Genomic DNA, 26799 nt, shown 5'->3' with positions numbered 1-26799 from the left:
TATAAACTCAGTGGCCAGTTTATTAGGTACAGCGGGCTAAAACTGATGCAGCCTAATCCAACAGTCAGCAAATCCTCCCTTCATAAAGGTCATAATGGGAAATATCTGAGCTGCTGATTCAACTTAATGGTCATTTTGGAGGCTGGCAGGTGTTTCTATTATTCTGTCCACCGGGGGAGGCTAAATATTAGAAAGCAGCATGAATTAGATCCTCCAAAAGTTGAATCAGAAACCGAACACTCAAACCTTCATGAGGGAGGATTCTTTGTTTTATCAGCCAGGTGTTCCTAATAAAGTGGCCGCTGAGTGTTTGTCCCGACTGTTCTCAGCACAGCGTTTCTCCTCAGCGTTTCTTTTTGTTTGTTTGTGACTTCCAGCAGGACTGCAGCAGAGACACCTCTGTCTGTTGTTTCAGCTCCTGCTGGGTGCCAATACAGATCAATGAAGGCCATCGATCCCTTCATGCCCCTTTTGGAAAGCGAAGAGGAGGAGGACTCTAAAAGGAGACAGACAGACAGGAGGCCCACAGAGAGTATCCCAGACGGCTGTTTATTATTCTCACACTACAGTTCAGGTGTGCGACTGTAAAACAATACATGAGTCAGTGTTGCTGCTCTCCACCGTTCTTTAACAAAACAGTAGAAATTGATCACATTCCAGTAGAAAAGAGAGAAGCTTCTCCTAAAGGGCCTCGTTTATTCAACCATCCAGAGCTTCACGCCGGAGGGAAAACTAATCCTGGTGAGAAAATTCTGCAGGTTGCGTCAATTTTCTGAGATAAGTGAAACCATAAAAAATTCTATCGCGAGCCGGGAAATGACTTCCATTTCTTTTAGCGTCGTCCTCGATGCAATATGCACAATCGAATCAAGGCGGAGGATAATTCTAATAAATGAGGCCCCTCGGTCGCGCCCGCCCGTCCCCAGAGGGGGGGGGGGGTCACGGTGCGCGTCACCGGCATGCGGAGGAGGCCGAAGAGGAGGGAGGGTCAGAGGGTGAAGACCAAAGAGGAGCAAAAACAAGAGGAGCGGGGACAGAGGAGGACAAGACAGGACGGAGGAAAGGAGGGAGAGAGGAGGGAAAGAAAACTCCTCCCAGGGAAAAGCGAGGGGGGGTAACCGAGGGAGGGGGTGTTGTACATTCAAGTGGCAAAGCTGAAAGATCCTGTGCTGAAGGTGTGTGTGTGTGTGTGTGTGTGTGTGTGTGTGTGTGTGTGTGTGTGTGTGTGTGTGTGCGTGCGTGCGTGCAGGGCTCAGATCACAGCAGCTGTCCTTCATTGTCTCGTCAAACAGACAGAGAGGAGGACGAGCTGTCTCCGTCTCCTCCCCGGCTGACTGACGGGGACACCGGACGCCGTGGGAGGAGTCCGGTCCTGCTCCTCATCGCGTCCTTTGACTGCTGAACGAGCGTTTTCCTTCAGGGTTCAACCTCAAAACAGATGAACTGTCTCAAGTCTTCCTCAGCGGTGAGGTTGAGGAAGACGAGCAGCAGGATGAAGAGACAAACATGCTGCAGAGACGCGGAGCCTGGAGTTCACCGCTGGAGCAGATCCAGACTTTGATCAAAGATCCATCAATTCAATCTGCTGTTCAGTAAAAAAGTGTAAACTAAGCAGGAAATGATGTAATGATGTTAATGGATTCGTTAAATCTAACATTTAAAAGCACTAAAATTTAAAACTAATATTAAAATTCAACTTTAATATTCAGATATTGATGTTTTATTGGAATGAAAAGGGGAACAGAATTAATAATCCAATTAAATTATAAAGATTTTTTACTTTGAGTTTTGCATCAACAGAGCAGCTTTAAACTCTATTTACTCTCAATTCTAATGATTTAAATTGAGCTTTAATTAATGAACATGATCAGAAAACCCTGTGAACGTGTGAACTCCAGTGAACTCCAGTGAAGTCCAGTGAACTCCAGTGAAGTCCAGTGAAGTCCAGCCTCCACACGCTGAACGTGCTCAGATGATCTCTCCTCAGGGATTTTTTTTTTTGTGGTCATCTTGTTTAGATATGGAGATGCTTCTCTGCCTGAGCGCCTCGTTCAGCGCTGATCTGAGGTCAGTGCAGGCTGCTGGAGGACATTGTCTGTGCTCTGCTGGAAGCCTCTTTGCTGCTCAGTTTCTGACATTTATTCAGACTCATTTTTGCACCACAGGTGATTTTTCTATCGTTGAGAATAAGCAAATGTGAAAGTTTAATGGCAGGATTTAATAAATTTTACCCAACAGTGGATTCTGAAGTCACTCAGGGTTCCTTCTGAAGGCCTCTGAGACTGAACTCAGGTCAGATTTTGGTGTTTAACTTTCAGAAATACTTATTAGATATGGTGAAATACATATTTAAAATAGTAAAACTGAAGCTGATCCTGTATATTTCCTGGTGCCCTGAGGAGCTGACCAACAGAGTCTCACATGCAGTCTTTTTGGTCCAGCTGTTCGAGATGCAGGAGACATTTTCTGGGACACTTTGCTGTAAGTTAAGGATTTTACTCTAATTTACATTAATTTGAGGGATGTTTTGATGGAGCCACGTGTTGAAAAGACAGTTTCCGTCTTTCTTTTTCTAACTTTTTCCCCACATAGTAGAAAAATAAATCACAGGCTGAGAATCGGAGCCTACTGCAGCACTGCGAGAGCCTGATTTTAAGGTAGGACTTTCATGTCCTCTGTCTTTCTGGCGAGAGTCCCAGAATAAAGGTTCTGGTCCTGGCTTCAACCCGAGTCTTATATAATACAGAAGAATAATATATGTACATAACTGTATTGATCGCACTGATCTCGGAGAAACATCAACAAAGGTTTCAGGAAAGATTGAAGGGAAACTTTGACATGTGATATGTTCAAGAGCAGGACTCCCACACGGGCTGAAAATGATAAAATCAATTTTCTTTTTTGAGCTGAAGCTGTTGTAGAATCACAGAAAGAAGAAGAAGAAAAGTGTTCCAGCAGATGGAGAACAAACTGGGATCAGCTCTGTCATGATGTGATCTCAGCGGCAGCTCTGCTGTCAGGCGACATGAAGCCGACTGAAGGAAACATCCGTCTCAGACCTTCCTGATCCGCATACGATAAATCTGTTTGCTGCTTTCTGGGAGTTTTTCTGTCGTTGCTGCTGCAAACATTATCCCTCCAGTCAGGAAGCGATCTGCTGCTTTCACACAAAGCCTCTAACGTGTCCCAGAGAAGTCAAAAACCTCATCAAACGGGACAAAACCTCACACACTCGAGCCCCGCAGGTCCGTAAAGACACAAGCTGAGACTGCAATGCATTATGGTCCGTTTTCTGGTACTGCGGGCACTCGAGCTGGTCTAAAAAACACAAGGACAAAACCTGATGTTAGATGTAAAAGATGGGAAGGTTTGTTAAACTGTGCTGGAAACACACTCTCCCAGTTTGATATGATGGTGTCCAGTTAAGGAGGCAGCATGTTTGTCCAGCAGTTTGGTCAAAAAGAGCAGCAGTAAATGTCTTTTTTCCTGCCTGAATGTCCCCAGAAACATGCTTGGGTGTTGGACAGATTGACTCACAGCAGCAGAATGGGACGCTCCCCGACCCTGTTACTGAATACAGAAGGTAGACGGGGCCTGACTGAGGTGGGCTTAAGCTATGAGGACCACAGTGGCCCGGTGAAGACCTCCACTGAGGGCCATTCAGGTTCATGCAGGTTAACTGAGACAACTGGGGACCGACTGACGTTTGGAGCCAAACTCAAGAAGCCATTCAAGGAAATGCAGTTTTTGGCAAGTTTACGTAACGTCTGAGTCTACGTTGGCTTCATTTTGCAGCCCCGCTGAGCCGCTTCATGTTATGTTTTAGTCAATTAGCACGTTGGCGTTAACCTAAGATGCTAACGGGAGTCATTTGTTTTAAAGGTTGGACCAGTGGGAGATTTGGGCCTGTTGGTGGCGCTACATGAAAACTCATCAAACTCATTGTGATTGAGCCTCTGAGGAGGAAAGTGTTGAACCGACAACCTCGCTGTCGTTCATTTGGTGAGTTCAGGAGTCACGTTTGGTCGGTGGATTTAAATATCTGGATTTCTTGTTTTCTACACACACAAACAAATCCTCCACCCCTCATACGGATATATCTGCAGTAATTACCCTTCTCCTGCCTTGCCCATTGACACTGTACACTGCAGGACGATAAAGGTCCATCAGAATCAGCCTCTTCACGACTGCAAGAGCATCAAATGTTGCATAGCTTTGCATGATATTCGATAAGTGACGTGTCAGTAAGATAAGCGATATGAAGCATGCTGGAATGTGCTGCTCTACAAGGTGCCGTGATAGCCATCATCGAAATCCTCCAGGTAACTACACCTGCACTCACGCTGGGGGCCTGAACTGCTGCTGAGGAGCCCCTGAGCAAGGCACTTGCCCCCTGACCATTGCAGGGGATCTGCTCAGTGGCCCCCAGCAGAGAGAACGAGGGCGGCGACAGGAAGCGAGCTCCTGCCGACGCCGTGAAGCTCACGCTGAAACGAAGCGTGTGCACAACAGAAGCCGTTAAAACCCGAATCGTCCCAGAGCAAAAGCCGACGAGCGCACCGGGTCCAGGCCTCAAACAAACTCCTCCTCCTCCGTTGACTGACAGGTCTGCAAACACACTTCACCTTCCTTTCTCTTTAAAATACGATGCATGTTCCATCACTGCTTTGCAGCGGCATCGCAAATCTAGAAACCAGGTCCAACAGTGATCTGATCTGCCGCTCTGGTCACATCCCGTCTTTAGAGGTCCAACCAGCAGAAAACCCTCGAGGTTTCAGGTGCAGACCGGGAACCATCAGCTTCACTTTGGGTCTGATCAGGGACCTTTCTGTCATCCGCCTACTGTGGACTAAAGGCAGGAAAAGGCCCCACATGTGGTCCAACCAGTTCTCAGCTCAGTATCACCTCCGGTATGGCCACCAGAAGGTGTGTTAAATGACCTGAACCCTCTGATTGACATCTGTCTGCCACCTGTCCGTCCACTCACACACAGGAGAGACGTCAATCAAGTCATTTAAAACTATGTGAGACTTCCACGATGGCTACCACACATCTATGTTCTGCCTTATTAAATATGACCGTGTGTGTGTGTGTGTGTGTGTGTGTGTGTGTGTGTCGTGGTTGGGTGCTGTGGCACTGCGGGGTGAGGGAGTGGGGGTGGGGGGTCGGGGGGGGGCGGCGTCGGAATCTCACAAGACCTGAAAAACCTCGACTTCTGACAAAAATCGGCCGATCTGCCTCCCGTGAAGAAAAAGCTTCTCGGCCGTCAGAGTTCACATCAAGAGACGCCGCCACACCGTGCATGTGTGTGTGTGTGTGTGTCAGCTCTCACACACTCACACACACACACACACACACACGCACACACATATATATATATGTACAGTATGTACGCACTCTGGAGCATAAAACTACTCCTTTGCATGCAGATTTAGAAAACTGATATCATAAAAAGTAGAGTATTCCATTTTTTATTACTCGAGCTTTTTGCGGCGAAGCTGCTGCCGTTAATGGAATTCAGAGCGAGCTGCAGCGAGACGCTCGCCCGTTAAGACTGCCGTGTGTGGCGCTGGGCCCGTGGGATTACATGTCACTGTGCTGAGTGGACTTTTATGTGAACTAAACTCTGTGTTATTTCCCCAAAGCCTTCTTGTCATCCCAGCTTTACCCAAAGTGCATTCTGCCATCCCTGATTCATGCAGAGGAATGGAACAAAAAAAACCTCCCTTCATTCACCGACATGATAACAAAAGTATAACACTCAGAATATTCTAGCGGCGTACCCGAGCGATGCATAGACACGAGGAGGATCCTAACAAAATAACCATTTGAGGGTTTACTGGACGTCAAACAGAGGCCAAGGACGTTTCTGTAATCAAAAATAGAAATTATTATAAGAAGCAAAATCAATAATCGATATAAAAACACACCAGAAAACCCTCCCTGTGTTAAGGAATGCTGCTTCATCACGTCTGTGTTCTCTTCATCTCACAGGCAAAGAAAAAACCCTCCATCCCTTAACGTTTCTCTGTCTCTGAACGATCCATGCACGTCCCTCAGCCAGTAAACCCTTTGTTTCTCAGTGTTGATAGTGCTACCAGTATGCAAACCCTGAATGTCCACATAGTAAATCATCAATGAAAAATAGTCATATGTACAGTGTAGCTCAATAAAATGTCAGTCCTCTTTAAATTCGGTTTGCATGCAGTCAACTGCATAATATACAGGCAATAAGTACGCTCAGTTGTTTCTTTGGCAGGCCAGAATCCAGCTGGACATGCATAGAGAGGTATGTACAATCAAAAACCAGGACCCGGGTCGGCGCGGGGCGAGGCCTCCGCCGTGACCCGGGGGGAAAAGTCAGTGTGCAAACGTTAAAGAAGAAGCCAGAGTTTATCTCGGAGGGTCGAGACCAGTGGCGCAGCTGGATCTGAAAAGCGAGTGTAGCCGTGAACTGATGACGGCGATCGCAGCGTTGTGTCATGTGATCAGAGCACAGCCCGGTACACTCTCTACACCACTGGCTGAGCTCGCTTCAGAGCCCCTCGTCCTTCTCCGAGTCTGGAGAAACAGGCCTGGAAACGGTGAAAATGTCCTGACGTTGTATTTTGGTTTTGGGCGTGGTGGAGGCGGACGGCGCCCCCGCGGGCGGCGGCTTCTTGTCCGACAGCAGTTTGATAATTTCGGCTACCTGACTCTCCAGGGCGCCCAGACGGCCTCCCAGAGTCTGGATGTCCCCCCGGAGCTCCAGCCGGGTCTCGTGCAGCGCGGCCTGCAGGGCCTGCTCAGGGATGGGGCAGAAGGGGTGAGGGGACCCCGCTCCTCCGGGGAGAGGGCTGTGGAGGAGGGGGGTGACCGCGGCGGGGGTCCGCGCCTCCCCCGCCCGGTCGATGCGCAGCTCGCTCTTGGTGATGCCGCTGTCGCAGGAGTCTGTCTTGCGTAGCGGATTGTTGCTGGACACCCCCCCCTCCTCCACATCCCCGCTCCTTCCTGCTTCCTGACCTTTGCCCTCCTGAGAGAGCATCTCCACGGACACAGCCTTGACGTTGTTGTTCAGCCCCTCCTTCCTGGCCTCCACCGGAGCCATGTTGTTTTTCAGCCGCATCCAGCCGCTGGCCTTGGCGGCCGGCTTCCCCAGCGCGGGGCTGGTGCTGACTTTGAGCCTGACAGTCTGCTCGGCCCCCCCTCCGGCGGAGCTGGGCTGCAGCTCCATGATATCACAGTTGTTCTGCTTGGCGGGAGGCTCGCCGGGATGGCTGTAGGCCAGCGAGCTGTGCATGGGCGTGACCTGAGACACGGTCAGCACGCTGCTGCTGGGCGGAGCCCCGTTCTGCATGGAGCAGGGGGGGCGCTGCAGGCTGAGCGGCAGGGAGTGCTGCAGGCTGGAGTGGCCCAGCTGCAGGCTGTGGGGGTGCAGGTGCTGGTGGTGGTGCTGCTCCACCTGCAGCTGGTTCTTCTCCAGGTCCAGCTGGGAGGCGGCCGCGGCCCCCTGGTTGCGGAGCTCCTTCTGCTGCTTGAACTTCTGGAAAAGCTTCCGAACAGGATGGTCCTGCGGGATGGTGAGCTGCACCTCGTTCTTCGCTCGCTGCCTCTCTTCTTCCTCCTTCTTCACCTCACTGATCTTGCGGAAAATTATCTGAAGGGGAAACACACACAGAAAAGAACACATGGTGCTTATCAGGACACTCATCATTTCATATGAATACCATGAATAATAATTGTCTCTCTGGCGTTTCGCTGAGTGTTGCACATTAATCATCGGAGACAACAGTGAGAAATAAAAGAGGAAGATTTATTATTATGGAAATCTGTCAGTCTGCCTCAGCTTCTTCACTTCGGCTCATTCACACGTCACGTTCTCCCTGCAGAGCACTCAGGTGCTGCAAAGTGAAGCTGCCTTCTGGAGATCCGTGCTAAATTATCCATCAGCGCTCCTGCACCTCCCCCTGTATTATTCAACCCGAGTCTGGCGCCACTCTCTCCTGGCTCCCCTTACACGCTAATTACATTGGGAATGACAGAAATCCCTGCCAGGCAGGCAGCCAGCCATCCGACCGGCGATTTAAGTGTTATTCTTGGTGAAAATGATAAAGCTCCTGATAGATGTTGAGCTGAGTCAATCTTTGAGTTAAAGATGGGAGGGAGGGGAGGGGAGCGCCCACCAGAATCTACCCAACTGACCACCTTCACCTCCTAAACTCGCTCCTTTCATCCATCTACACCTCCTGCTGAGCCGAACCGAGCAAAGTCTGCTCCGAGCTAAAAGAGGAGACATGAGGAGGGGGAGATGAGCCGGAGACGCCTGCCAGTCATTTCAAGTCTCCAGCCACCTCCAGGCACAACCTGGAAGATCAACACTTTTAATTAAATTACCGATGACAAGGAGAGTTTGATTAAAAGCAATCTGAAAAGTGAGCACCGGTGGGTTTTGTGTTTTTACTCGTTTCTTTCTGAGAGGAACAATGAGTCCACTGTCTCTGTGAGACATCGAGACAAGAATCTGCCAAAACTGAGCAGATGATGCTGATGTGACGGGACCAAACACGATGAACCTCCATTAACTCACAATCACTTCGTATTAACTTCAGCGACCACAGTCTCTTCCTGTTATCATGTTAAGACCCAAAATACATCAGAAATGTTGCACAAAGTGCTTCCAGCAGAGCGAAAAGTACTTCAGCGCATGAATCTGAAAACTTGAACAATTACTAATGAATATCAGTCCAAGTTTGAGGCCTTCTGCAGATCATTCAGTGAATAAAGTTCAGCACTAAATCAATCTGATATGACTGAAAATGCTGAAAGGGGCTGAAGTGTTGAGAGTCCGCTGAGGTGAAAGCGATGAAAGGAGTTGAAGTATCAGCTGAATTAAAGCTGCTAAAAGGAGCTGAAGTGTCAGATGAAGTAAAAAAGGTTTTTTTCCATCAAAGCTCTTTTATGTTTAAACCAACTGAACTGATCGTTTATTCGACTTGAACGTATTATCGACGCCTCGCATCTGTTCAGTCACTGTATAGGTGGAGGTTAGCAGGTCGGACTCTGGGCTCCATTGATACGCCTGTTACATCACAGCGTCCTGAAGCTTTGTCACATGTCAATCAAACGAATCCTCAGCCGAGCAGGAGCAGCGATTCTGTCCCTTTTACAAGCAATCAGGGCAGCGACTGGCCGGTGGACAGCACATCATCCTGCACATCTGGTTTCAACATGCGAGCAGCTGGGCAGCACTTTCATCACTTTCATGAGCTTCTTCCCAAAACTTCTCCCTCATCTCGGCTTAAAACATGAACTTGACAGGTTATTCTTCTGCTTCGAAACAGCGGTTGACAAAATATTCTCCATTCAAGCTGGGACTTGTTAGCTTACGAGCTAACAACTCAAGATAAAAAAGCACGTTTAGTGTTGAGCACATTATTTACATCCTCAGCTCTGATTGGACAATCAGTGCTAAACACCAGGTTGTATTCTGGATGAAAGTGGATACAGACCTGCAAGACCAGGCCAGCGTAGAGGTTAATCCAGACTGAGTGAAAATGATTAGCCAGACATGAACAGACGCTAGCAGATGTAGGTGAGTTAGCTAAGCTTCATCTATGTAGCACTTTTTAAAATGCACACGAAGGCAGTTGTTTTGCACTCATACTGGATGAAGGCCTGTGCAGCTTTAGAAGGTTGAGTTTTGTCTGGACTGAGGCGGGTGGTGCCACGCCAAACATCCCACAAAACTTCAATCCCAGAAAAAACACATTAGCATCACAGTGGAAGCAGCAGTTATATAAGAGACGCTTCCCAGCAGCTCATACACACCTGCGTCCTCTGAGGTTTGTTTATGAAATACAGCCAATGAACAGCGACGCGCTCGTGCCTTTTATAAAGGCTGGTTTGTCTAAAAGATACCAGACAGCATGTGACAGCAGGCCAGACGGTCACACGAGGTCACAGGCAGGAACCCGCCAACAGTTTCTGTTGTTTAACGAAATAATTAAGGACGTCCAGATACTGATACCAGTATCAGGCCAATACTCAGAATCATTGGCTGTTGTGTATCAGTACAGCCGATCGACTTCCCATAATCCTCCAGTTTGAGCTCTGCTGTGGTGGTTTTCTAGGAGCTCGTGTATGAAGTCAGTGCAGTCCTTTCATACTTCACCCCTCAGTCCCCTGAGAGCCCTGCAGTGTCCTCCTGAGAGCTCCATATGCAGATTTGAGCATGCGTATGCTAATAGAAGGGAAATCAGCAGGCAGAGCCTGCGGGGGATTGGCTACCCCCTGACAGGAAGATCACCACAAATAACACAAACACCAAATGAACCATCGTAGAGTTCAATTCAAAACGTTTAAGAGAGCGACGTCTTCGTCTTACAGTAAACGCCGTCACACTTCACACACTGTCGTCGTGTGTGTGCATCAGTAGAATAACTCTGTGCCTCGTTATGGATCATCAACGTGTCCTTTAAGTTAATTAGATTTGGACCTGCCCTTTAGAAGGAGACAGAGGCGTTTTCTGATCTGACGCTGCTGTAAGCCGCTCGACATGATGGTCTGTGCCCGTCAAAGCATCACAAATCCCCGGTGAAAAGTCCGTTTTATCATGTTTGTGTGTTTGGTTTGGATTAGAAACAAACAACGAAGCTTCAGGAAAGTTCATTTTTGGGTTGAAATGAGCATTTCTTAAAGGTTTGGGGACCTTTGTCATCGTGGCAGCCGTCAGCTCAGAAGACTCAGGTCGTCTTGTGGATGAGGTGCGAGAGTTTCAGACAGTCTCCATTGTTTCCACTGACACTCCTGATACCAGTAACCACTGGTGACCAGTTTCAAGCTGCTTCCTGTGCAGTGATGAAGGAGGTCACGCTGGAGGTGAGCAGCATTGCTCCTCTAACATAATATCCAGCAACGAGTAAACAATTAATTACTTGTGCTTGTGTGTGAACTTCACGTCCACGTTCAAAGCTGCTCATGACCTTTTCATCATTTATTGACAAACATCACTGGTACGACGAAGGTTTTCCCCGCCGCCATCGCTCAGCCGCTGGGTCTCTGTGGATTATGGACTTGACCTGTTCTACATGGAAAGTATTATGAGATGTGGCAAGAAACTGAATATAGCAGTTAAACACGTCACACACTCGAGCTGCTGGCATATGTTCATCATTTCTTTATGCCTGGGAGAGACATAACAACACGACTAACGGCCAAACATATGAGAGAAGAGGCAGAATGATTCCACATCAAAGTCACTTTGATCTCTTCCTTTAAAGACTTCGAGTGTTTCTGCGTCTGCTGACCTGAGAGCCTCAACACTAATACATCTGAACCGCAGCACTTCGACATCATTGGTGTTAAATTTATTAATTTAATTAACATCTAATCAGATTAGCATAAAATTTCCATGAACATCACCACAAAAGGCAAAGAAACCAAAACCCCAAACGTCTAATTAAGGGCTGATTTACATTTGAGATCGCAGGAGAAATGAACGAATCGCTGAAAGGACTCAAACCTGTGGCTCTCTGGGTGCGTGAGCAGTTTGGGCTGCTGAAATTATTCCTGGACTTGTCGGTTTGTGTGATTGCAGCAGGAGCAGGTGTGATCTGGAGGCAGTAAAGGGACTCGGTTCCCTCCTGCTGAGCCAGCTGCAGACCAACTGCTTCCTTCCCAACAGCTGTTGCACCATTTTGCAATTTTTAGAAATTTGCTTACAACTTGGAAAACTCTGGATGCATCTGACTGTATGTAGTTTGTTCTGTTAAATGAACTTTAGGACGGCACATCCACCTTCAGCACGTGTGACGAATAAATGAACTTTTATGTGAGTGCGGAGGTGAGACAGATTATTCAGGCACAGATCCAGAGTGTCCTCCTCCTCACATCTGGAGCCAAATCCACACTTGAACCTAATAAAACATTTCAGGACAGACGTCTGTTCGAATCATCATCAGTAAGAAGTGATTCTACTCTTGTGACTCTTGAAATGCTCGGCTGGTGTCGTCCATTAACGTCAGAGGAGCCATTTTAACGTACAACATTTTGATGTTTCAGCCATGATCTGATTTCACGCTGCACAGGGCCGAGCCTGCAGACAGCAGCGCTCGGTGTCAGCAGCTGGTTCGGAGTTTCAGGTGCGCAGCCTCTCGCCTGCAGCTCTTCCTCCAACAGCTCAGAGTAGCTGCTCCTTCCTGATCCATTAACGCTGAAATATTTCAACCTGATCTGTGGTCAGTAATACTTAAAGTGACTGCTGTCTTGTCCTCTTGATGCATTTCCAATGAATGACAGCAGGAAGCTCACTAACAAACACAGAGCACTTCCTCATAACTGAAGCCGATTCATGACGACTTTATTGGGAAAATGAGTCAAAAACATTTTCTGAACGAGCGTTCAGCACTGAAATCCACTGGCTCCCGTCACAGCACGCCTCTGTAGGACAGCCGTCACAGTACGTTACTGAGTATCTCCAAATCACTTCCATCAGTGCCAACGTTTGCTCCATCGCTCACAAAAACAGCAATATCAAAGACATCCGACCAATCAAATCACTTCAACTGCACTGACCAATAGGGGTGAATATGCAGTAACATCATCACCACACCAGCGTCATTTATGATAACAAAGCAGAATAAGTGTCGAGTCAGCAGCTTTCAGGCCTTTCCTTCTGCCTCACGGTGAGAAATATTCGTCCTCACTAACGATCTAATGAGACAACTGGTTCAATCACTCCCCTTAAACAGAACTAAAGCCAGCAGGTTTTAGTGGAACAGACGCAGCAGACGCTTGTGTTTCTGCTCGCTCAGCTTCAGACAGCTGTGAGCGCAGAGGCCGAACAACGAGGCACCAAAAGTCTATTTTTATCCCAGACTTCAAAGCTCTGCTGATGAAGATAGCTCCAACATGAACCGGATTTCAGCGTCGATAAACGCCCGAACGGGAGACAGAGCGAACGCAGCATTATGTTTACGAGCGGCTGAACGAACGTCAGACCTGTTCGAACGCCGACGAGCAGAAGAGGAGCGTCAGACGCTGGTCGGCCTCGGCAGCCTCTTCATTTCAGCCAGGCTGTGATGCTCTGACTGGAGGGGAGGAATAAATTAGAAAAGACTACACGCTGTAATCTGAGCAGAGAGGAAGAAGAGGAGGAGGAGGAGGAGGAAACATTATGTAATATTAAACACAAGACAGGCAGACAGTACATGCATGTATGCAGAGTGTAGTATCTGCTGACAGTGATTTGTTTTGTCTGCTGAACGCGTACCTGTGCGCTGCTTCAGCAATATTTGAATTATATTAATGCTAATAAAGCAAAGCTGATTAAAGAGAAAGACAATACAGACAGTAAAAAAGGTAAAAGACGGGGGACAGACGAGGAGAAGAGGGAGAAAAACTGCAGCAGAGGAGCGAAAGACTGGAGACAGAAAGACAGGAAGTCTGAAACGCTGAAAGAGGAAGTGCTGTGATTAATAAGAGCAGAACAAGAGAGAAGAGTGAAGTGGAGACGAGCTGGATGAGGAAGAAAAAGACAAAAACAAGAAGAAGAACCTGGTCCAGCTCCAGGTCCAGGTCCAGCTCCAGGTCCAGCTCCAGGTCCAGCTCCACCCTCTGACCTGCAGGTCCAGAGAGGAGCAGACCGACCACCTCTTCAGACAAAGAGCCGTCTTTGGACGAGTTAATTTAAAAGCTTCAGTGTTTCCAAACAGAGGAAACGTGTTGGCCTGAAGAAACAGAGCAGCATGACGGATGGAAGAGAGAAACCAGAGAACCACAGAGGAAGAGTTCTGCCTCCTCATCCACCAAACTCAGCATGCAAAGCATCATGGGTCCTGATCACCCCCAGCCTCTTTCTCGTCGAGCGCTGTCACTCTCCTCCATCACTCCCGCCGAGCCGTCGAGGAGCAAATCAGCCTCTTCTTTACTGCCGACGGTTTGTGTTCCACGCTGAGCCGCCGGCGGGCGCGCGGCGCTCCGCCTCGCTCGTTCATCACCGTAATCGTCGGGCAGGAAGCGGCTGTGCGCGGATGTGGAGAGAGAGCGGCGTGGAGGAATGACGGAGGAGCCCATTAGAGAGGAGCGTGACTTGTTTGTGTAACAGGTCGTGTTCAGATAAAGCGGCAGACACGACGCAGAGCGGCGAGGCAGAGGAAACCAGACGTGACGAAGCTGCTGAGGAAACTTTCTTCAAAGCAACATGAAGGACACGTTTAAGATCGGCGGCGGTCAACACAAAGACGCCATTTTAACTCTGAGCTGAGGCTGAAGCTGCCACTGTGTGCTGAACGACGACCATGTGCTCAACCTACGGCGTCCTCCCTCAGAGAGGAATCCAATAACATTTGACTGAAGTTCAGGTCTGAAGAAATGAATCAGCAGAAAGAAACGACGCGATGGCAGAAAGCCGAGAGCGTCGTGGAGACGGAGGCCGTGACTGGAGGGTCACGAAGCTTTAGATCGGAGGCAGATGAGGGAGTAAACCGTCTCTCACAGTCAGGAGTCATTACACGCTTCTGAGTACAGAAAATCGATAAGCAGAAACTTTAAATGGACTCGTTTGATGAATTTAATACTCACTGCAGTTTCTCACTTTTCATTTGCACTTTAGTGTCACGTTAAATGAGTTATTGAGCTAAAAGTCTGAGTCGACTCACCGTGTTTGTGGGTTTAAACACAGTAAATTACATTAAGCAACACAGAATCTAATGTTCAGCTTTAATCAAATGCTAAGTAATGACTGCAGGAGAAAGGAGGAAAAGCTCACTTCTCCCTCTGAGCTGATGTTAGAGCGAGTGGAGGAGGAAGAACGGGGGCGCTGAGGAGGTCCACACCTCATGAACTGAGGTCTGAGTGCTGAGGACAACAAGGAACTGACTGAGGTGGGATTAAAGGAGACGTCTGCAGGTCTGAAGTTCGATTCATTTAAAATGAGAAACCTGAAGATGAAATCAAACCTCTGTTTTAGATGTTCTGCCGTTTGTCAGCTACGGCCGTTCAGAGTCTTTACATCCAGTAAATACCGCTCGGTACGATGGTAGCGGCTTTTAAACTGCGCTTGCTTAAAACCAGAAGCCACAGGTGCAACCAGACCAACCAGGACGAAACTCAAGGATTCTGACTTTAAAGCAGCTGAAATCAGTATTTCTATAACATGTGGAAAGAACTCGTCTGCAGTGATGAACCTACAGAGAATCTGGAATCCGGTTCGGCCACAACTTTGGCCCTTTGGTTCACTCTCTCCTCTCTCCAAGCATCGTTTCTTGGGCCCCAGCAGGCAGCTGTTTTCAATGAAAACGCCATAAAAAGCCACAGCACACGACCTGCTCAGCAGCAAACAGCAGACAGACGCAGCTCGAGGCTAGCTGCTGAGCATTTAGAGGAGACCAGAGACAGAGCTAACACAGAGGATTCTGGACATTCAGCATGTGGACACAAACACTTCATAACCAAAACGAGGATCACATGGCGATGTTGTGTTCACGACTTGTTTCTGCTGCCAAAAGATCAGTTGAAAACAGGTGAAACAGGTGCTGTCAGACCTCCACATGCTCGTCTAGCAGATGCATTTCCCCTCCAGTTATGTAAATGAGATGTCGCTGCAGTGCATGCTGGGTGTAATGAAGGCCAGGTGTGTGTTCGTCTTGTCCCATTCAGGCTCCTTATGGCAAAGATGAGAATGCAGAGCTGTGTTAACCCACGCACTCCGCAGGCTGATGGAAAAAGGAGTCAAAGCCAGCTCAGCACATGAAACACATCCAGACGCTCCATCTGCAGCCGGCAGTCGGTCAAACTCTGGAAATTACACAAAGTACTCAGAGTAATAAAACATGATCCCACTGCAGTGGAGGCATTTTTGCTTTTAGCCCACATTAGCTGCAGCAACACAATAATAAAGTAAAAAAAGGTTTGCAGCAGCAGCAGGAGCTTTAAAAAAGGATCCAAACGCAGACACAGCTGGTTGAGTTACACGTCTGTGTGATTCACAAATCAATGAACGGGCTCACAGGTTCGCCAGAGGAGGCTGGGGGGGGGGGGGGGGGGCAGTTACAGGGCTGATTCTGGGTCTGATCTGAGCGTCACAGCTGGTTGGAGGAGGGTAACAGGTGGTGTAGGTGGATGGTAATGGACTTCTCTAGACTGAGCACTCAGAGCACTTCACAACAGGAGCCGGCATTCACCTGTTCATTCGCCTGTTCATTCGCCTGTTCATTCACCTGTTCATTCGCCTGTTCATTCACCTGTTCATTCACCCGTTCACACACACTCTCACACACCGACGGCACTGCTACCAGGAGGATTTTAGGGTTCGGTCTCACAGCTGAGGATCTGTCCACACGCAGACTGCAGACAGACGTTTGAACAGTCTGCTGAAGGAGTCTGACTGCTTCAGCTCGTGTTCACCTGTCAGGTGACACCATGAATGTTTACTGTCGTCTGTGACAAACAAAAGCAGGAGGAGCTTCAGCAGGAGGAGGAGGTGAGCAGAGCAAGTGACCGACCAGGACTGGAACATGAAACCAGAATCAGTCAGTGTCTCTGAGTTCATGTGTTCATCTCCTTCATCCATTCATGTGTTCACAAAGTGGTGAACTCGCTCCATCCTCTGTGATCAACTGAGCCTTTCCAGGACGCCCCTTTCATACCCAATCATGATCCTCTCACCTGTCACCAATCAGCCTGTTCACCTGTGGAGCGTTCCACATCTTTCAGTCTGTGAAACGTGTTGCTGCTTCAGATTCACATCAAGAGATATTTACAGAAATCCAAGCAGCAGCAGCGCCGGTCTGTCCGTGACGGGAGGAAGGTGAGTGAAACCTCAGAGTCGAGTTGGTGTGGAGGTTTAATCCTGAATGCTGAGGGGAAAGAGTGTGTGTGTGTGTGTGTGTGTGTGTGGGGGGGGGGGGGCTTGCTCAAACCTGCATTTCATTAAATTCCTTTTGTCGAGTTGTAGTTCTTTTTCTCTCTCTCACACACACACACACACACACACACACACACACACACACACAGTCAGAGTGATGGATGGGTGCTCAGTTGGCTCACACAACAATAGCTGGACTGAATAAAAGGATCTAAACTGGACCGCAGGCTCGCGTTGGATCCGACTACTGACTGCGATCCCACATGAGCGAGAAAATGAAATTACAATAAGAGCAAGCGAGCGGCGGGAAGCGGCGGCGAGGGAGGACCGTTGTGGCTCCGTTCTGGCAGACGTCGAAGGAGCTCGTATCATAAAGCTCCTAAAAATAGAAACGGCGAGAGAGAGAGAGAGAGAGAGAGACTGCTGGGCAGGAAACGAGTGTGAGGAGAGATAAAGTACAGAGAGTAAAGAGAGACTTCATGAGCTTATTCTGAGACACTGCCAGCCTCTAATGAACGAGAAGGACACACACACACACACACACACACACACACACACACACACACAGTCACATGACTGAAGCTACTTGCAGCATCCTTAAATATCCTGAAACAACATTAAGTGAGGGGTGTTTAAAGTGATCTCAGGCTCAGAGTTTGATGCTGCTGAACACGAGCAGAGCTTTGAGAAGATTCAGGTCCAGGTTTTAAATAAAACTGCACATCAGCTCTCACTGATAAATAATGGGACCACGTACGTGAAGCTCCGTCTACTGGAAATTAAATGCAAACACAATCAATACATGGTCATATTCAGTGTCCGGGCTTCACTCTGCCAAAGCACATCTGCTGACCCATTTCAGCACTTTTTATTTTTTCATCCATCAGGGAGAGCGACGCCTCGCACGATCGATGGAGCCGAGCACAATCTCCCCTCGCCCCCCCGCCATCAGACAGAAAGTGAGAGGAGACACAGCCGGAGTGAACGCAGGTGAAGGTGTGCACGAAGACCTGGACCTGCTGGAAACAGGCTTCACTCATTTCAATGGACAAACATCCAGAAAACATCACATGTGCTGCTGAATGGTTACATATGATCTGCTTCAATACTGAGAGAATCTGCATATTGGAGACACACACACACACACACACACACACACACACACACACACACACACTGTGCATGAACTGTGTGTACTTGTAGCTTGTTTTCACAGATCTTTGCCTCTCAGCCTCAAAGCATCACAAATGGGCCTGAGGGACCGAGGCCTCCCCAGGAGACCCCGCCTGTCATCTCCCACACACATGGAGAAACCCAGGCAGGCAGGCAGGCAGGCAGGCACGCACGCACGCATGCATGCATGCACACACAGTGACTACGAATGACATCCAAATGCAAACACACACGTGAGAGCAAACACGTGTGTTAGTGATGTGTTTACTGTGTGTGAGGACGTGCAGAAGCAGTAAAATCATTATCAGGACTTTAAAAATATTTTCCTGACACTGATGACTATAAACTGTTAATATGTATATTATGAAATCTGTAAATGATGAGAAATTGCTGAATCAGTGACCAGATGCTGAAGCGAAGTCGTAAAAATGCTAAAAATTCAACTAAATGAACTGAAAGGAAGGAATTGCTCCTATTTCAGAGGCTGCACTCTGAATTTTTCACGTTTTACTGGATCGATGGACGAATTCGTTAATCGGCTGATCATCCTGACATCTGACAGCAGCTCGCGGTCCTGCTGCAGCCTCGTGAACACACCGTGGACTCGGCTCCATGTCGGCTCCTCTTTTCTGGCCGCCGGTCCGCAGAGAAAATCCTCCCTCGTCTTTCTTTAACGTCGTCTTCTCCACGGAGACGAACTCACGAGGAAGATCTGGGTTAGTCTTCCTCTGAACGTCGGACATTCATTATTCACCAGACGTGCAGACAGGAGGAGAAAATGAGCCGTGTGCACGGATGACTCCTCTCTGCTGCACCTCCTCGTGCTCCTGCTGACTCCCTGCAGTGTTCCTGTACGTACTGTGTGTACAGTGAGAGTACGACACGAAGTATCGAAAAGTACTTTTACATTTTGTTCTTAATTTAAAGTATGTTTGGAATGAACTTTTAAAAAGTGTACTTCTACTTCTGGAATACTTACAGTGGTATTTCAAAGTACTGATAAAAAGTGTACTTTATTATGAGTGAACTATAAAATGTACTTTTAAAAAGTGCACTAAATTTCAAATACTTTAATAGTAATAAAGTGTACTTCAGAAAGGTAAACATGTTCGAGTCCTTTGTAGCAAGTGGTAAGTCTGTGACAAGTGGTACTCAGGGCCCACTTGAGTACACTGAAGTATACTCGAACAAAAATAGAGCAAAGTGTACTTAGTGTATTCTTCAAAAAGTAGAAGTACAGTGTTTTTCATGTACCTTTCAGCTACTCACCGTCCTCTGTGTAACACTGCTGCACTGAGACACACCCACCATGACCTCATCCTTCATCCTTCAAAGATTCTCACACACACACACACACACACACACACACACAGCGACCCCCCCCTCTCTTCAGCACACACTCCTGTGCACACACACTCGTGTTTCGTTCATTATTAAAACTCCGACCTCGTCGGAGACACTCAGCATCGACGCTGCTCCGCGGGCTGAAACGTGCTGAGCTCTCTTCACATTCAGTCGTGTTAATCTCACGGTTTGTTCTCGTCTTTTAGGGTTTAAAGGGCTGAAAATGAAGAAGCAGAACAAACAGTCGGTTTGCTCGTTTGACGGCGCGCTCTGATCAGGTCACGACTCATCTGACGCCTGCTGCTTCTCTGTCTGCGCTCTGCAGAGGCTGCAGGTGATCGCAGAGCTTCAGTTTGGACTCAAAGGAAAGTTCCTCGTGCCTCTGAGGTGGAGAGATGAGAGAAACATGAAACTCAGAGCTCGTTTGCCTTTACAGGATCAGGACCAGTTTTTCTTTCCTTTCAAGTCTGCAGGTGACGACAAAACTCCACCTCGTGACGAAGCAGCTGAACATCTGCTGTCGCTGCATGTTCTTTGTGCTGTTAGAAGAAAATCTGATGTGTTTGTCTGCATGTAAATAAAGAAACAGCTCAAGATTTCAACAGCTGGCTGAGTTGTCATCAGCGCGCTAACTGTGCTCATGTTTACAAGAGGACATGAGCTGAAACAACAGTATTTCTGAATGCCGAGGTTTAGCACGTAGCATGCTAACACACTGACTTTATTACGCTAACAGGCACAAGTGTGCTAAATGATGAATATGTTAGCAGGCTAACATTAAGCATGCTAACTTTAGAGTCAATAGATAAATCAGCAGGTGAACATTAGCAGATAATATATTAGCTTTTGACAGATATATCGGTATCAGCATATATGCTAGCAGATAAGGTACAGAAATGCTAATATGTGATTACTTTTCCATTGTAAAATATAAAAACAATTCATTGAAGGGATGTTCTCAAACATGTTTACATTCTGTGCTAATGTCACAAAAACTGATCTTATTTCAGATATCTTCATTTCTGGCTTTAGTTTGCAAACTTTAACTAGCATGTCTGTTAGCATGCTATGTTAGCATTTGACTCTTAACAGAAAGTCCAGCTTCGACTGATGGAAGTTAAGGTCAAAGCCTTTTCATTGACTTTTGTTTGTTAGGACAAACTGGTGCAGATGTGAGGAGAGTGAAATTATCTCCACATCTTCAACCATCCAACGGTTTTGTCCTCCGGTGTGTAATCAGATTTACCTCCTCGTGAGGCTACGAGCGCGGCGTTGAGCATTTAGTGAAATCATTTGCAAAGGTCACGTTTGACTGCAGTGGACAAACAGGAGAAGGTGACGGCGGATGAGGTTTAACCTCCAATGACTGTGATCATGTGAACAGTTTCCACGGCCTGTGGACGTCCTGCTCCGCGAGCAAAGATCTGGCCTGCGGCTTTAGTTCAACCTTCTTTTACGATAAGCCAGCTAGCCCGAGGTGATGTTTTACATGTCTATTTTTAGCGTTGGAAAGTTGGGACTAACCCCGCTGCCAAGCAAGGCTTTAGCCTACTTTAGATTGTATCACAGGGAAGTGATAGCCGCAGACTACACGGCCCTCAGGCCTTGGATTAATGTAATGTCCCAGAATGCTTTTAGCCCGGGGTTAAATGTAAGAGATACAAATATAGAAACAAGAGCTGAGAGAGTCAAGACGACTGTGAGCCTTCATTATCTGTCTGTTAGCACATCGTGACGGTCAGGACGGACACTCGTTAAATGTTCTGAATGAGAGCACACCTGTGTGCAGGTGAGAGGTCATGAAACAGACTTAAACTTGAACGGAGACAGCTCGTGTGTTTTTGGTGTGTGATGCTTATTTAAGAGCACACATCAGCAGCTCTGATGACCCAAAGACCTCAACTGCTCTCTGTGTTGTTTCAATCCCAGATGTGAACAAACAGAAAGTGAAGAATCCACCAAAACCTCGCTGGACTCGGTGCTTCACAGCGACTCGTTCAGCAGCAGAGCTTCCATCACGCTGCCTCGCTGTCAATAGTTACTGAATATCCAGAAAGTCCAAAATAGAAATCTCCAGCAGAAAGCCTCTGGCCTGCTGGAGCGTGACCAGGTGCAGAGGCTGCAGCAGATCTGACCTCTGACCCTGAAAAATAACTGGGTTCCGGGCTCGACTGGCTTTTTGCAAACATGCTGAAAAAAGCGGTGAAATCCAGAGCGGAGAAAGATCCTCTGCACACATCGACTGTGGAAAAAGAACTATCAATAGATCGATGAAGGCCATGAAGACCCACAGACCTAAACCTGGGCCGAATAAATGTGAACAGCCCAGATCAGAGGAGCTTTTCTACAGGACGGGGCGAAAGCAGAAGCAGCTTCCTCTCAGCGATCCATTAATTATCACGTCCCCTTTGTTCCGCTGTGAGTGAGCAGAGCGAGGCCGAAGCTTTGGGGATGCTTCGCCCTGAGTGAGCTGCTGGTCCACCGCCTGTTATGAAGAGCTTCTGACAACTCTGCTGGCTGCTCGCTGATTACAGCATCATCATCATCATCATCATCATCATCAGCTGCTGTGAGAGAGACGTGCACACAGACGAAGCAGCTGTGAATCCTCATGTTTAAAATGTGAGCAGAGAGAAAGCAGCCTGGTCCCAGACCTCTGAACCCACAGCTAGCACTCTGTCAGCCGGGTCATGTGACCACCGAGCCAATCAGAGCTTTGCAGCTGGTGTTTAGAGACGTCACGTGCGAGTGAGGTTGATGCAGCTGATGCGTATGTTGTTCCAAGTTGACTGAGACGTTTAACATCTGCAATTTTGTGGATTTTCCTGCACTCAGATCAGTTTTAATTAACGCATTTTCCTTAAAACCGGATGTGTCCTCCAGCTGAAACGAGCTTGCACATAAAAAATTTCCACCTGGCAGCCGAATTTTCTGATCTCGTCTCTTGTTTTGAGTGTAAATCTGCAAAGTAACCAACAAAAACAGAGTGTTTCTCTCGCTGTGAGAGCTCCGCACACCCAAAATACGACCTCCTTCCTGTCGGCTTGCTTTTAAAAAATATGCCCTGAACAGTCACTGTACACACATTTTCACTGAGACAACACACACACACACACACACACACACACACACACACACACACACACACACACACACACATGCGCCTTTACCGTCCGTCACATGAATAATCCAACAGGGGGCTGGTAAAAGCCTCCTGGTCTGCAGGCTTTAGCCCTGAAGTCTGTCCCCCGGCACACAAGCTGTGCTGAGAGAGCCGGTGCAGCATGTGACGCCTCTAACGGCCGAACCTCATCCAAAAGGCACAGTTACGAGCCCCGTTTGCTCGTTTATTTAGGTTTCTGAAACTCTGCAGAACAAGGACGGACGCTCCACAGACGACGGTCAGCCAGTGAAGTGAGGCCAGGATCGCCCCGGTGTGGATCCAGATCTGTTCAGGTCTGCAGTCCTCTCTGCTGGCTCTGCAGGTTGGCTCGCATCAGGAAATCAATTAAGTCGCCAAGCAGAAAAATATTCAGCGTTTCATCAGGGTGACAGTGAGGCAGAGGTTCGCTGACGACTGAGGGCAAGAAAACAGGAGGTTTGAACTCTTCCTCATTAGTTTAGTTCCTTTTTTTACATTTCTAATATTAAACAGGCTTCAGTCTGCATGAAAACCAATGGATATGAATGCAAACTGAGGGAGGAACATGAGAAACGCTGATTCTTGATGGTGCCTGAGGTGAACTCTCACCTGATCTTCAGAACACGCTGCGTCGGGCTCGTCGGCGGTTCAGTAAATCCTCTCGAGCCTCCGTCATGTCAGAAAATGCAGCGATTGTGTAAAAGCAGATTTGTTTTCACGGATTCTGTCGCTCCTTTTGTCTCTCTTTGTCTTGTGGGATGAATGACTTCTCGAGAGCTTTGCCTCAGGGCTCCCATCGCGTTTGGGTTGATCAGACTGTAACTGCATCGCTCTGATACTGAAGGAACAGCAAATATGATGATTATGAGCAGCTTTTTTTTCTGTTTCTAATCAGATTTATGGACGGTTATCCAAAATGTCCACATTGGCAGCATGTGCATGACGTCCACATCCACAGAGTCCCCTGAGAAACGTCTCTGAGAAGACGGAGACTGAGTGGACCCGGTTCAAAGGGCGTCCATGAGAGAAAGAGTCTTTTAATAACACGAGCACAGGAAGCCAGCTCTGATGACGTTTTTAAAAATGTTCACGTCCTTCAGTTTGATCTCTTTTCTAATTCTCTGCCTCTCTATTTGATCTTTTATTGTATTTTTGTTTTAGTATTCCTGTCAGATGAACAGTCGTCAGCGTTTCTCCAGCGGTGAGAGGGAAGTTTCCACCAACAAAGACAAAGCTGCAGCGTCTGAGGCAACATGTCCCGCAGACACCTTTAAGAGACAAGAGGTCGTTTTAATTTAAAATAACTGTGGCACCAAAATGCAAAAAGGAAGCTGTTCTGTAATTCAGGACGCATTTGGTTTCAGCACTGATACTTCCTGTTCATGGCGCCCGGACAGAAGAGCCTGGCGTCACGGCCAATGACTACGAGGCGTGGAGGACCTGTAAATATCAGCAAATATTTACTATCTGGCTTTGCTTCCCCGCCGTTCTGCATCCAAACGCGTCCTCTGAGAGCTGAAGTGCAGACTTGGCTGCAGTCGCTCAGCAGTATCGAGCTGCTGGCTGAATGTCTAGACCGAACTGCTGTGAGTGACATAAACAACCACGGCGAGCTGCTGCAGTTTCATCTGTGAGAGCAACTGAAGCAGAAACCTGCAGCAGTCACACATCTGAACATGTCAGAGCACTGCGCTGCTCTGCTCCCCCACGGAGGCTTTTATTTTGAAAGGGAGGAAGAGAGAGTCTTCATCAACATGTGCACACTTTGTATGCTCTGGTAATTTTTCACTATGAGCTCGACGGTGAAGGAAAGCTGAGCTGGTACAAAGAATACATTAAAAACATTGTGCAGCCGCTCTGGACGACCGTTCGGTACTTTTCTTCACGTCAGTGTGAGAAATGTTTGCCCTTTAATGAAGTCATTCATTAAAAAATCCAGGGAAACCAGTTTTACCTCTTTGATCTGGATGACGAATCACAAATAGAGTTGGGATCTGACATTTACAGATTTGGTGATCATTTGTATACCTGTAAGACTCAGCGAACAGCTTAAAGCTCGCATCTACCGCTGATTTGGGCATTAAAGTCAAAGTTAATGTTTGAGTTATTGTCAAGTTAACGTCAGAGCTACTGCAGATCTTTTCATGGGTTCACTCCTAAATAACTGGACTGTTTCCCATCAACAGCAGCAACAATCCCAGTCTGAATTGGCTTTATTGTCCGAGCATGTGAGCACACACAAAGAGTTTGACTCTGGTTTGAACACTGCACTCAATGCACGTCTGTTGAAAACGATGAAGAGGAGCGTGAGCCTTTGAACACTGCACGCAGAGGTTAGGAACCAGCAGCCAGCCGGCCGCCTGATAGGCCTGATCAGTGAACGCTCTTCCTCCAACACAAGCAGGCGTTTTACCACAGAGTCAGAGCAGGATGCAGAGGAAGAGGCTCCTGAGGAGGAAGAGGCACCGACGGCGAGCTGGACGACAGAAAGCAAAGTGCTGATGAGGCGGATCGCCGGCCAACGTGAGTGACGGGCCGAGTTAGCGCTGACACACATTCTGGCGTCCTCAGAGTCCCACAGGCCACGTCGGAGCTCCCGCTACAAGTTGTTTATCTTCATCATGGCGGCGCTCTAGCAGCTGTCACGCATCCTGGGAACGAAAGAGCTCACAGAGGAGAGAGCGCTCTGCCCACGTCTCAGCGTCTGTGCTGTGTTTACACGAGGCGACCGCCGGGTCACGTTCCTGCTGCGCGCAGCCAAAAAAGCCTCCGTCTCAACAATTAACTCCGTTCAGAGGCTGTTTCTCGTTCCCCGCACGGCGAAGCTTGTTTGGAGGCGCGCTCGTGAATCCAGACGCAGGTGGAAGCTGTGAACTCATGATGGAGGAAGACACAGGAGCCGTCGCCTCATCCAAACGGCGGCTTCACTTTTTAACTCATTTTGAAGCTTCGCTCGGCAGATTTGTATGCAAACTGCAGCAGTGTAATCAGTCTGAGGGAGCGTCCTGTGACCTCACTGAACCTCACCTCAGCTGGTGATGAGGCCGAACAGTCGAACCGTACCTCAGCCAGGCAGAGGAAGAACCATCCACCTGCTCTAAAGAGCAGAAATGAAGCCAGATGTGTCAAAACTGTTTCTCCCTTCTTCACTAAACTGTAATAATTAGACAGGAAGTATGATTCAGAAGCTGCTGATGCTTTATTCTATGTGACATGTGACTGTAAACTCACAGGAAGGTGAGCAGCAGGTTGGTCAGTGCAAAGCAGGTCAGCTGCAGCGAAGAATAAAGTTTCCTGGAATTGAAGCAACGCTCAGAGACTCTTTGAAACATGACTAAACCCACACAGAGAGCCTTTCAGGAGCTTTTTGGACGTCCATCAGTCGCCTGACTCATGGAACGGATCCACTTCTATTTTATCAAAGGCATCGATCCACGCCGACTCGGATCCTCTGTTTCTGGCCTCTTCACAGAAACATCTCCTGTGTATGAGTCCGTCCGTCCGTCTGTCCGTCTGTCCGTCTGTCCGTCCGCTGTCCTCTCACCTCTCTGCTCACAGACGCCTGAATGGAGCGCACAGCTGATCAGGTGTGGACTGAACAAACTGAAGCTTTGACAGCTGCGTCCTGGTCCGGCAGTGAGGCTCAAACTGCAGCGTCATTGTGCTTCTTTAGCGTCTTAACATGTAAAACATTTAATTGATGACAAACCATCAAACAGCTGCTGGAACACATCAATGAAAACCTCAGAAATCTATAAAGAAATCCAGTTTCCGGCAGTGACAAACAGCAACAAGGGCAGAAGTCTGGACTAAAGCAGATGAAGAGCATGAAAAGCAGACGGCCGGATCGATGTGCAGCCATCACCTCCTTCAGGTGTGGACAGATACCTGCAGCCTGCGTGTGGATAACGTCCTCCAGTGATCAATGTGTTTTATTTAAATGAATATCCTCTGTTTTCAGGGGGGAGCCAGGGTCAAATCAATGTCCACGCTGAAGCTCACACAAGCCTGAAGCACCTCTGATACTCTGCAGGTGTGCAGACGCCTCACATCACGGTCACACACAGGGCCAGGTAGATAACACACACACACACACACACACACACACACACACACACACACACACACACACACACACCCCCACCCACCCACCCACCCACACACACACACACACACACACACACACACACACACACACACACACACACACACACAAACAGCCATCCATAAATCATAATGCATAAACTACCAACTTAAAACACACAAACAAGCACAGAGAGTGAAAACAGCCGCTCGG

General features: G+C 48.0%; 1 protein-coding gene across 1 annotated transcript in view; it reads right to left on the bottom strand.

Moving 5' to 3' along the window:
* Nucleotides 1-534: 534 nt before the first annotated feature.
* The window catches only part of kcnh5b (potassium voltage-gated channel, subfamily H (eag-related), member 5b), a 115760-nt gene continuing 89495 nt past the window's right edge, over nt 535-26799 (bottom strand). The window contains exon 13 of the mRNA XM_076748010.1: nt 535-7636. Coding sequence (XP_076604125.1) covers nt 6536-7636 — 1101 coding nt within the window. The 3' untranslated portion in view covers nt 535-6535. The remainder of the gene's footprint in view (nt 7637-26799) is intronic.

The sequence above is a fragment of the Chaetodon auriga genome, chromosome 14 (genome assembly GCF_051107435.1).
Source record: "Chaetodon auriga isolate fChaAug3 chromosome 14, fChaAug3.hap1, whole genome shotgun sequence".
Lineage (NCBI taxonomy): Eukaryota > Metazoa > Chordata > Actinopteri > Chaetodontiformes > Chaetodontidae > Chaetodon > Chaetodon auriga.
The sequence above is the reverse complement of the archived record's forward strand: the minus strand, read 5'-3'. Positions and strand labels throughout refer to the sequence as shown.